This window comes from Bicyclus anynana, chromosome Z (genome assembly GCF_947172395.1).
Source record: "Bicyclus anynana chromosome Z, ilBicAnyn1.1, whole genome shotgun sequence".
NCBI lineage: Eukaryota > Metazoa > Arthropoda > Insecta > Lepidoptera > Nymphalidae > Bicyclus > Bicyclus anynana.
In genome coordinates this window covers 15,179,193-15,192,296 of record NC_069110.1, presented here as the reverse complement: position 1 = coordinate 15,192,296, position 13,104 = coordinate 15,179,193, and the positions used below count along the sequence as shown (strand labels likewise).

Genomic DNA, 13,104 nt, shown 5'->3' with positions numbered 1-13,104 from the left:
TTGAGCAAGAGTCTTCTCTCAGAATAAGAGTCTTAGTCCACAACTCTCTTTATGTGAGATTAGTATCACAGAAAGAGGCGGCGGAAAGGTTGAGAGAGGTTGACGTAGATTGTCATCTTATCCGCCGTAGAAGAGCAGGATTCAGGCGACTTACTCACGATTAGGGATGGCAACATTTCATAAGAAAAATATAGTATTTTATAGATTTAGATTTAAAGAAATATAGTACGATTAAAGAAAATATAGTACGTATTTTATATTATATTAGACGTCTCAAAATCTATACTAATATTATAAAGCTGAAGAGTTTGTTTGTTAATTTCTTTGAACGCGCTAATCTCAGGAACTACTGGTCCGACTTGAAAAATAGATATATATCTTTTAGACTATAAATCTTTTAGTGTTAGATAGCCCGTTTATCGAGGAAGGCTATAGGCTATATATTATTCCCGTATTCCTACGGGAATGGGAACCGCGCGGCGTGTGCTAGTCATTTATATGTAAGAAACGTTACATTTTATTATAGATATATGAACAGCCTCCGTGGCGCAGTGGTATACGGATTTGAAATTACAAGTCGGAGGTCCTGGGTTCGATCCCCGGTTAAGCCAATTGAGGTTTTCTTAATTTCCAGGTCTAGCTGGTTTGGCTGATGGCTAGTTACCACCCTACCGGCAAAGACGTAACGCCAAGCGATTTGGCGTTCCAATACGATGTGTAGAAACCGAAAGGGGTGTGGACTTACATCCTACTCCTAACAAGTTAGCCCATCTTCCATCTTAGTTTGCATCATCACTTACCATCAGGTGAGATGTAGTCAACGGCTACACTGTAAAGGATAAAAAAATAAATAAACTCACCATAAGTCTAAGCTCTTTCAATTCAGTCAGCGCCTCAACTTCTTTAATTTTAACGGTCATCAATTCTTCTTCCAATTTGTGCATGTCAGTGGACTTTCCTTCCCAGGCCCTTAGAAGTTTCTTCGGAGTCGCCATTATATCGGAGACCACGTTGGACTGCGCTGGCGTTGGCGGTGAGTCTTGTAGCTGCTCCTGTTCACAATTTGTACCAAAGATTTACTACTATAGATATGCTACGTGTCAACAAAATCACCGCAAAAGTGTTCCGAATTCAGCGTTTTCACTGAGCGCACACATAATTTTGTGTTTACCTACATTATATATTCATATATATATATATAGTTATTACACTTCCTAAACACACAACGCGCCATTGTAGACAATATTTAGGTATTGATTGTTTAAATAGCTTTCGTTATTTACAATGCGACTGAATAAAATTAAGTCAATTAGCCGCTTTTATCTGCTTCAGTTTTGACACGCTAGTGATATATCTAGTATAAAATATCGTTGAATAGCAAATTTAATACAAAAAGGTGCGGCCATGTAACACTGTGACGAACTAAGACTTCATTCAAAACTAGCGGATGCCGGGACTACGTCCGCGTGAAATTTTCTCTGACAATTTTCAGCCAAGTCGGTCCAACCAACTGGCTGAAGTTCGCTTGATTTTGACGATTTTTAAATCAGACAGACAGTTTTTATAATTTTATTTACATGTTTGATTAAAAAACGAAAAGTGATTTAATTTGTCTATAATCTTATTTTTGACGTGCCAACTTTTCGATGGAGCCGGCTGCACACTCGAGAAAAGATGATGCGTCGTTCCCTCGCTCTAGGGTTGTCAACTTTATTACAGGAAATAAAGTATATTCTGGTCTATGAAGATTATTTAACAGTATTTTAGAAAAACAAACATTTTCTTTTGAAAAATGCAACCATTTCATCAGTATTTTTTTATAACGTTGTCACGTTCAACTATCGTCAGTAAACCAACTTTATAGACAACCAATTTTTTCTCATTTAACTTAGCTTCGAAAGAAAATAATATATACTATATTATAAATAGCTAAAGTTTGTTGTGTTGAAGTAAGTAATTTACGGATTTTCTGAACCGATTTTGAAAATTATTTTATCACAAGAAAGCCACGTTATTTGCTAGTATCATCGGCTTTATTTGTATATAACTAAGCGGTTTAAGCCGCAGGACGTCTGCTAGTTGATATATAAGTGACATTTTGTGTACTTACTTGCAAATGTTTTTGCCAAGCTTCTGACAACTCCGCGACCCGCACTCTCAAATCCTTCAGAGAAAGGTTCGTCTCAGCGTCGCGTAGTTTAACGGCGATCAACTCGTCCTAGTTGAAAATAAAAATAAATAAATATTTTTTTATTTCCGCTAAAATTAACTTGTCTTAATTAACTTATCCAAGTAAGCTCGCTTGTATCTTAAAGTGCATCAATCTAGGGTGCGTTCTTTACATATCTCGTAGAAGAAACTTTGTCGATCAATATGTTTTTATTTATTTATTAAAATACAGAGTTTACAATAAAGTGTAAATTAAAACAACCACATAGGGTGGAGATATAGTAGGGGTAGGGAAGTGTAGGGTAGGGATAAGGAAAAAAAAGTGCACTTAAATCAAAGCGAATCTCTCTCTATCTCATTATATGTCAAACTAGTTTGATATAAAATGCTTTTAATCCAGTGAAGGTCGTCTTATATTCGGACCGTGTACTATTTAAAAAGGAAATACCTGCAAGTGAGCGACGTTGTTATCCACGCCCTGCTTCCTCAGTATCTTGTTCTCGTTCTCCAACTCGGCGATCCTCGCGTTGAGCTCTCGCTCGGCGGCCTGTCGCTCCGCCGCGTCGAGTCGTGCACGGACCAGCTCGCGCTGCAAACAACGCGCCAGCTCTTCGTCCTTCGCGGAGTTGCCCTCTGTGCCCTCTAGCGAGGACTGCCGCGAATTGTTCTGTGAAACAAGCATTAACAAACCCTCATAAAATGCCCTCTTCAAACTGAACTTTGGCGATCAGACAATTTTTTTTTTAAATATGACCAATATTCCTATTCCCCTCCAACTAGTCGGGAAATATTGTATTAGAAGTGGGCACGAAAATATACAAACGGGGCGGGGATCGAAACAACCATCCGACATCCATCGTGATGAATCCGACCGCTCTTACCGTTGAGCTATTCAATTACATTAATCTGTCATCATCATCATGTCAGCCGATAGACCTCCATTGCAGGACATAGGTCTTTTGTAGAGACTTCCAAACATTACGATACTGAGCCGCTGCATCCAGAGAATCCCTGCGACTCGCTTGATGTTGTTAGTCCACCTGGTTAGGTCAACCAAAACTGCGCTTTCTGTTGCGGGGTCCATAGTCCATCATCTTTTCAAACTATGTGCCCCACCCATTACCACTTCAGCTATCAAAAAATATGATAAATTCTCTTCAATCTAGTAGAATGATAAAATGTACAATTTACGACCATTAAAAAATACTGTCAAATAGCCTATTTAGTACAAACAAACAAACAATCAAATCTTTCCTTCTTATAATATTAGTATAGAAAAACAAACATACCTCGGCTAAAGTCATCTCTAAGCTACGTATTTCGTCCTGTGCAACGGCCAGCCGTTGCTTGATGTCCATGTTTTCGCGCCTCAAGGTGTGAACATCGCGCGCTAAGGCGAATGTCTCCTCTTCTCCCTCCGCCCTGTCCACTTGACCTTGCACCAGTCTCTCCGCTAAAGAAGAGCTCTCCTTCTCCAGGAGTTCCACCCTTTGCTTCAGCAGACGGTTCTCTTGGCGCAAACACTGTAGGAAGATAACTTTTGAAATAATGTTCGTTTATGGCAGAAATATTCGCATCACAACAGCGTCAAAGCATCAGGATAATATAGAGTAAAAAAGGTCACTCACTCACTCGCTCACGCACGCACGTATGCATGCACGGATGCACTCACTCACACACAAACGTGCGAAGGCACGCACGGATGCACTCACTCACGCACGCACGGACGCACTCCCTCACTCACACTCGCTCACACGCACGCACTCATTCACGCACGCACGCACGCTCGCACGTACGGACGCACGCATATACGCACGCGCACCCAAACACACACACAAATAAAATTAACGTCAATGTCAAACAGGCTCTATTGACAATTGACTATATCATCAGAAAAACACCGCATTAGAGAAATATCTAATTCGGTGTTTTTCTGAGCTGAGCTCGACTATCAAACATATGTATGTTTTTAAGATGGTTTTTATTATTAAATAATATATAATTAAAATGAATAATTGCATTGATAAAAATTACACTATTTCTTTTTTAATTGCGTAATAAGCATTGATAATAATTCTCAAATATTATTACTAATTGACATAATTGAAAGAAAACAAATGGGTTCTACTCTACTCACCCTAAGCACAGCAATGTCACTTTGTTCCTTAGTCTTTATGACCGTGTACTCTTTTTCTAACTTCTTCATTTTCTTGGGATTTACTTTGATGGAGTAAGCGATGTTCATGAACGCGTCCTGATCTGCTTCGGCCTTCGATGGAAGTTCCTTTTGCATGAACTGCGATCAAAGTCATTATAATCAGTATGATAAGACTGATAACATTATCAAAATGTGTATGTTTCACGTAATAAATTATAATTGACTATATAAATTGCCCTGTTAGTCCATTGGTTAGCCTATATGGCTTTAGATTACGAGGTCCTGGGTTCGAATCCTGGGTCTTGGGAAAATTTTCAATAAGAAAGTATTATGCAATTAGTCTGAGCCTACTTCACAATTCTGGGCAGTAGGCTGAGACTAATCTCTAACCAAAGAGGTAATGTTAGTATTATCATCAAAAACAACCCAAATACGGCTCACTGTTGAGCACGAGTATACTCAGAATTAGAGGGGCCTTAGGCAGACTTCACACACATAGAGAATTGAGAAAATTCTCTGTTGAGAACATTTCACAATTTAAAACACGTGATGTTTAATTTCTTAAAATTAACTAAAAAGTCGGAGGTGCAAGCCCCGGATCGGATTCGAACCTACGCCCTCCGAATCGAAAGCAGAGGACACATCAACAGGACTATCACGAAAAAAAACGTTCACTGCTGGACATAGGCCTCTTGTATTGACCTCCAAGCACAACGGTCTCGAGCCGCCATTGCGCTTTCCGACTTGGGGGGTCGACCAACATTGCGCTTTCCGATGCGCAGTCGCCATTCCAGCACCTTGGGACCCCAACGTCCATCGGCTCTTTGAACTATGTGGCCTGCCCATTGCCACTTCAGTTCCGCGACTGGCTGAGCTATGTCAGTGACTTTGGTTCGTCTGCGGATCTCCTCATTTCTGATTCTATCACGCAGAGAAACTCCAAGCATAGCTCGCTCCTTCGCCTATTTATAAGAAACTAGCGGACGCCCGCCCGCCGTCCAGGTGGAATTAAGTTTTTCACAAATCCCTCGGGAACCATGGATTATCCGCAATAAAAACAGCCTATGTGTTAATCCAGGCTATAATATATCTCAATACCAAATTTCAGCTAATTTGGTTCAGTAGTCGAGGCGTGAAAGAGTAACAAACATTCATATCATCAGAATCATCAGTTTTCGCAAATCTCGAGAAACCATGGACTTTTTCGGGATAAAAGTAAAGTAGCCTATGTGTTAATCCAGAGTAAAATCTATTTCCATTCCAAATTTCAGCTAAATCGCTTCAGTAGTAGCGGCGTTAAAGACTAACAAACATCCAAACATACATACAAACTTTCGCGTATATAATATTAGTAGGATTACTTACTATGAGTATATTTTCCATATCGCGGGACAATATCTCGTCCTTGCCCAATGTGAGCAAAGCGAGGGCAACTTTGAATACAATCTCGATCCCCTCAGATAGGAATACGTCCATTATGCGACACGCAAGAGGAAGTGACAGGGTCGTCGCGAACAGCGTCAGAAACCAGCTACTGGCGTATATAGAGGTGTTAAAGCACTGTAAAAAAAAATATTTTCACTAGCCTGAAAAACTGAAATATATTTTCACTAGCCTGAAAAACAGTTTTTCACAAAAAAATGTGAATTTTCCGGGATAAAAATACCTATATTTCGATGGCGGAAGCGGAAGGATAAAAACCTGTATCGGAGACGGAATTTTTCTATATGTACTATTTGTACCTATAGTGCATACCCTAGTTAAAATCCTTGTGCACGCCATTGCCCCTACCCTACCCCTAAGCTTTCCTATCTTGCAAGTTGGACCAAACTGCACAGTGTGAAAATTTGATTAAAATTAGTCGAATAGATAGGAGTCCATCGAGGAAAACCAATGTGTAATTTTTTTTTTAATTTACTAAGATAATATCATCACCAACCTGTGATTGGAAGTGGACGTGTAGTTCAGGTATCAGCTCCTGCACTAGGTTTTCCAGTTGGAACATGCAGAGGCCCAGCTCTGCCATGCTCGGCTTGAACATGTCCCGCATTCTGTGGTGCTGCATGATCGTTAACAGGACAGCAAAAGCTTCTTCCTCTGGCATCTGTTGAGAATACAACATTTATACAACTTCAAGAATAATATCAGTATCATTATAGTATAAGAGAGGTTATTATTTTTAATTGAAATAAAATTGCTAAAAATCTATCAGGGCGAAATATTCAAAAGAATACAATTTATTAAGTTATGTTTTGTCTCTTACAACAGACAAACAAAACAAACATACAAACTATCATATTTGTAATAGTTAATCTATACTAATATTATAAAGCTGAAGAGTTTGTTTGTTTGTTTGATTGAACGCGCTAATCTCAGGAATTACTGGTCCGATTTGAAAATTAGTCCCCGTATTCCTACGGGAACGGAAACCACGCGAGTGAAACCGCGCGGTGTCAGCTAGTATGAGTATAATAACAATAAGTACATTACAATTTAAATAAAATTATTAATGTATTGAGTAGTAATTTATTCGTTTATTGGGTTATTGATATACTGATTATGCTCGGTCCACCTAGTGGGGGGAGGGGGGGAGGTTTTGCTGGCGGCTCGAGACCATTGTGCTTGGAGGTCCATGCATGCAAGAGGCCTATGTCCAGCAGTGGACATCCATTGGCTGATAATGCTGATGATATTGATTATTGTATTGAGTGTTGACGTATACATACCTGCATGAGCAATAGCCCGACAATGAATCCGGATCCCTGGCAGTAGCCAACCTCCCTGTCGTGAAGAGAGTACGCTTTCATCACATTGAAGAGTGACTCCTGCCCGAGGCCGTCCTTTTCTTTGAAGAAGTCATGCTCAGGGTAAGTGCGCGCTATGTCTCGTCGGATCACCTTCTCACATGCGGACTTTGCCTGCAATAGAAAAAAAAGATATAGTCTGTAACAATGATGTTAAATACTATTAGATGTGTTATTAGGTCATGAAAAATGAGGCGCTGAAAATCAATGTTAGTTGTGGTCAACAACGAACGTTATTTAACCTCTTATTGCATGAATAATGAAAGAGATGGAAATAAAATTATTTTTTGATGAAAATATATTTAATGTACCATATCTATAGTATAAAAATTATCATTGGTCAGTAACAATCATTGATAGGCGAGTCCGGGATGCGAAATTTGCAGTTACTAGAGCGTCATTGGAATCGATGTATGTGTATTGAAATAAGACCCACAATGCTGCTACAATGCGGTTTGGCGGGCTTAAAGTGATAATGTTTCGACTATATATTATAATGATCACTATCAGGTGTTAATGATAATGACTTGGAACATTGGGCTCGTGCCTCTCGTGCTCTCTGAGGCACGGGGGTGTAACACCACCAAATAACTAACTGCGGGCGGACTCGAACCCAGGACCTAGTGATCTGAAGCCATATAGGATATCCAATGAACCAACGAGGCAATTTCCAACCAGGTTCAAATTCACCCATACACTAGCCAAAGACCTACTTAAAAAAACCTGGTGCTTAAAATCACCACGCTGTTACATAGCCCGCTGAAATATATGATTAATATATCAATAATTAAAAAAGAAAAATATATGTTTTCCAATCGGATCAGTAGTATAAAAGTATACATATAGAGAAAAGAACAACCTAAAAATAATCATAAAAAAAAATCATAATCTCATCTAAATCGGGTTAACCAGATCATATAAAATCACTGAAACACACACACTGTTTTGTCTGTTTGTCTGTTACTTTCGGCTAAGCCGATTTGAGTGAAATTTAGTATACAGAACCTTTTATGAACTCGGTTAAAAACTGACAGTTAAAAGCAAAATCATGTCACCTCACCCTGATATACGTAGCGTACAATCTTTTGTCAGCAGATTGGTCGACTCCAGCTAGCAGCTGCCATACGATCCCTCTGAAGTGGTGAGGCACGCCCTGGCGAACCAGCTCTCGTACGAATGTGTTTCGGCGACGCCATTCATTCTCCCAGTTCCCGACTAGGCGACCCCACAGACCCCACAAATCTTCCTCCCCATTAATACCGCCTCTAGCCTCTTCATGGCTTGAGCTGGAGGCTGGGAATGAGAAAAATAACACGTACGTTAGGCTTTTTGGTCAATTATAACAAACAAACACACAATATACAAAAAAAAACATCGATTACACGCGAGTAAATTACGCGGCGCACGGCAGCGGTTGACGTCTCGACTTGACGCGAGCCCTAAGGCGACTAACTAATAACTAAATATGTAATAACTATCTGCAAAACGCTTCGCAGAGTATGGCATCATTCGCTCATGCGCATGCGCAATGCGTTCCTCTGCTAGAGGCCGGTACTCCTGCGCCGTGCGTAGGAGTAACAGCATTTTATTATTACTAAATGACAAATAGAAACGAAAATAAAATACACTTCATTGTACACTATAAAACGAGAAAGACACATAATAATTTAGTTAACAATATAACCATTTCGTTGAAATATGACTAGTACAGTACAAGACGAACCCCTAAACTGAAATATAATCATTCTAGAATTAAGTAACTTTGAAGCTATTCAGTCCATCATTAAAAGTAACTTAATATAACCGTAACATCTTACGTGTTTCAATATGCTTTCGAGAAAAAAATACTTTAATCACTTCATAAAACGAATAAGCACTAGGTTTTAACAAATATTCAAAATAATTAATCGATCTTTACTTTATGAGCGATTTCTTTGAAATAATTGCAACAAAACCACGTTACACTCGGTAGGTTATATACTCATCCAAACGATTATTATAGCTACATTGCTGCTAAACGTCTATTAAATAATAATTTAGTTACAATAAACATGGTAAAACGATTAAAATGATGCACGCAGATTAAACTGTTAACAAATTGTGAAATAAAAAATGGCCGCATGCGTCTCTGCATAATGTAATAGTTTGGTGCACAAATAACGAATAATATCATTAAATACGTTTATATATTGATAAGTACGTGTTCTAAATTAGTTAATATTTAAGAATATTTAATGGAAACTAACCAAAAGCACCGAAAAACGACCAAGATGAACGCGCCATTGCTTCTCGCGCCGCCACCGATGAAAAAATGAATGGGTTTCTTTCACAAAGTAAGTACCTCACAAATTTCAAATTTTTACAAATACATTTTAGTAAGTACCTACATAATACCATAGACAACAATTAAGAACGAATATAATTTTGTTTTAAAATTCGATGTTGTCCACAACTTAAAGTTGTTTTAAAATTTTAAGACTTCCAAATAGAAGGAAATTTGTTTTTTTAATTTTCTAGACAAATTTGATAATTGACCGAGTTGAAAAGTTACGATTCTTAAGCCGGTTCCACCATAACTTACCGGATAGTTTATATGCAAACTTTGTCACTTTCTTACTTTATGCCAAATGAAAAAGACAAAACATATAAGCTATCTAATCCGATTCTTCAGGAAGATGGTGCAACTGGTTTTAGGCCGGGGCTTGCATAGGCACAGAGTGTAATAACACTGCCAAAAAACAATATGCAATGTTTGAAAAGGAATAATAATAATTTACAAACAACATATTTTCAGCGCCATTACAGAGCATTCAGTCCAGCGTTGGAATATTGAAGTCGAACATATGTCATATTTTAATGAATGTTTTGTAAGACATCATTTTTCATGTTCGGCTTCAATATTTTCGTTGTCTGGGAGAGATCGCTTTAGCGATAAGGCCGCCTTTGCATGCTATTCGTAGTTTCACTTTTATATGTTGTTTTGTTTTTATTTTTTCATTTTATACTATATTGTACTCGTATTTTAATAAATATTTCTACTTCAACTTCGGGTCTTGTATTCAACCCGTATGTATGTTATCTTACATTTATTATGTATATATGTATGAATGTGTGTATGTGTGTATGTACAATTAAATGTATGTTTATATATGTATGCAAGTTTGTATTGCAGCTTTTTATATAAAACATTCATTCGATTTGGATGGGATTTTGGTTTAAAATACTAATAAGTTACTTTTCACTCAAAACAATTTATTACATGTGCTTTGTGGTGGCGTAAGAAGTTTGTTTGATAATTATTTTGCATAATTAACAAGAACTCTGGTTGTTAGTAGATCTACTTCAGACAGCGTACAAATATCGAAAATTTAATGTTAAGTAGCCGTATTTAGACTAACTAAAAATAATAATTTAAAAATCCGTAAATATATAATGACGTTTCCCTAACTAAGTCGAATCTAATGACATTATTTCACTTCCACTAAACGCTTACTGCAGAGTATCCGACATACTCCTACAAACATACGCTAAAAACATAATCCTCCTTCGGCAGTCGGGTAATGGAGTCCAAAATGTTCTATTACAGACCGGTGCGCGTTTCTGACCGTTAACAAAGTGTCGATCAAAAATGATACCAACAAAATGATTTACAAGAAACATTTGTACATATTACTAGTGCGTTGCCCGCGACTTCACCCATCAGAAAATCAATGTATACTTTAAACTCTTTTAACAACAATATTTTTGTTATTAATATTTTTCATTTTTCAACCTATATTCATGATAATTGGCATATCACAAAAAATATAAATAATAATGCGTTTTAAGAAGAATGAAAATTGAATTAATTTAATATGCAGAAGTGGTAATCTATCTGTAATTAGTATGATAAGTCATCTATACTTATAATAAATCTGTAGAGAGGTAAATTCTGTACATGAAATATATTTCCAAAACAACTATCAGGTGATAAGTAATCGATACTGATGCCAAAAATGCAATCAGTAAAATTTTCGTCTGTCTGTCTGTCTGTATGTTCTTTATAGAAACAAAAACTACTTGACGGGTTTTAACGAAACTTGGTACAATTATTGTTCATACTCCTGGGCATGTTATAGTATACTTTTCATCACGCTACGATCAATAGGACTAGAGTAGTGAAGGAAAATGTTGGGAAAACGGTAGAAGTTACTCCATTTTTTAAGATTCCGTCGCGTGTGAAGCCTTAATGGTTAAAGCTACATAGAAATCATCTATGACGGAAATGTTTTCCGTAAAATTATACATCTAAAAAACATAACAGCATATGTCTATCTCTTATGGTTGATTCGCAATAACACGTGCAACTCCCGATAGCTTTTATTTGTCTACTGTTACGTTTATAACACTCTCATTCATCCCTAATTAATGTCGATATTTCGTGAGATTTTTAATGTCGATATTTCGACCCAGTTGCAAAAAAGTTAACATTATTACCTATCCAACAAAAAAGAATCATATAACTTGGTAAAGAAAACATCTAAGTTATACATGAAATACGCTAATAAGCACTGATAATTTTTTACTATAGATTGGTTACGTCCCTACAAAATCACCGCAAAAAGTGATCCGAATAATATAATAGGCTACAAAACAGAGTGCACACATGCACAATTTTGTCTTTAATTCCATTATTTATTTATCTATAAATATAAAAATCAATCCATATATCTTTTGGTCACGCCATCACGCGTGAACGGCTGGACCGTCACTATTTTTCTTGTTTTTTATCCGTTTTTTTTTTTAAATCGTTTAAATTGTGTGGAAAATTAGAAATAGGGGTAGGGTAGGGGTAAGGGTAGGTTAGAGGTATGGTAAGGGTAGGGTAGGGGTAGTTGAAAGTTTACATCGAGTTTCACGCGGACGAAGTCGCGGGCGTCCGCTAGTGCATTTATAATTGTTCTCTTTTAAAAGAAGAAGTCGCAAGCGTCCGCAAGTATAAGATAAACTTGTTTTATACTACAAGAGGATTATACTATGTTCATAAGGTTCTCTATTAGGAAAAAAAATCTTTTGTAGGTTTGGGTGTACTCGTCTATAACAAGATCTATAATATAATATTATAATACAAGATCTTATATAAGAAGATCCCCAAGACTGTGATGGACCTGCCAATGCATAGCTTTAAGCAATGTGTTAAAAAACATTTGCTTAGTCGAGGTTACTACACCTTTGACGAGTTCCTTAACGATAAAGATGCTTGGAGGCCGTTGGATCAGCTTCCACCTTCACACAGGAAGTAAAACTATAAGAAATTGTAATGTTGTCATCAATTGTATATTATAAAATTGTATGTTTTTTTTCAAGAGCAACTGTTGAGTTTCTTGCCGGTTTCTTCTCAGCAGAATCTGCCTTCCGAACTGGTGGTAGAATCTTTACAAATAGTCAACTGACATATCAAAAGTGCTTGTAAACTGAGCCTACTTGAAATAAATGAATTTTGAATTGAATTGAAACTTATCGCCGAGCCAAGCAAAGCTTATTAAAGTTGCAACGACGATATGGCTGCAAAACATTTGAAGTTGGCCTGAGTAAGTGCATGTGCCCATGATTAGAACATTGTCATCACTGGCCGTTGTCACCCTCAGGGATGCTTCTGCGCTGACGCCGTGATGGTGACGCATGACGCCGTAGTATTCCCTCATGGAGCCATCGCACTTACACAACACGAAAAAAAAATGTCCCCCAATGATAGATGGAACAAAGGTAAAGTTTTTGGGGTGAGTCACACTTTGTTCTACTGTACATATTAATTTTGCCGAGTTTAGGAGTTTTCGTATTTCAATGAGCTTTAAGCATTGAGTTTTACGTGGCTTCGTTTCATTGTTGAGAATAAAGTGAGCCTATGGCTTTATCAAATAATAGCGACTTTGTGAAATTCGTACCACCTGAACTTTAGAAATGTGAATTTATTTTTTAATTTACCGTTTTTTT

General features: G+C 37.5%; 1 protein-coding gene across 11 annotated transcripts in view; it reads right to left on the bottom strand.

The window, feature by feature from the left end:
* The window catches only part of LOC112057669 (ecotropic viral integration site 5 ortholog), a 74,334-nt gene that overhangs the window by 11,445 nt on the left and 49,785 nt on the right, over positions 1-13,104 (bottom strand). For 10 of the 11 annotated variants that reach the window (XM_024098168.2, XM_052890880.1, XM_052890882.1 and 7 more), the window contains 9 exons: positions 8,192-8,424; positions 7,054-7,245; positions 6,267-6,431; positions 5,693-5,887; positions 4,307-4,465; positions 3,459-3,692; positions 2,618-2,836; positions 2,111-2,218; positions 861-1,052 (listed from right to left, as the gene is read on the bottom strand). In XM_024098168.2, the coding sequence (XP_023953936.1) occupies positions 861-1,052; positions 2,111-2,218; positions 2,618-2,836; positions 3,459-3,692; positions 4,307-4,465; positions 5,693-5,887; positions 6,267-6,431; positions 7,054-7,245; positions 8,192-8,424 (1,697 nt within the window). Of the gene's footprint in view, positions 1-860; positions 1,053-2,110; positions 2,219-2,617; positions 2,837-3,458; positions 3,693-4,306; positions 4,466-5,692; positions 5,888-6,266; positions 6,432-7,053; positions 7,246-8,191; positions 8,425-9,377; positions 9,513-13,104 lie in introns of those variants that run through there. The other variant, XM_024098170.2, reaches the window with a different exon arrangement.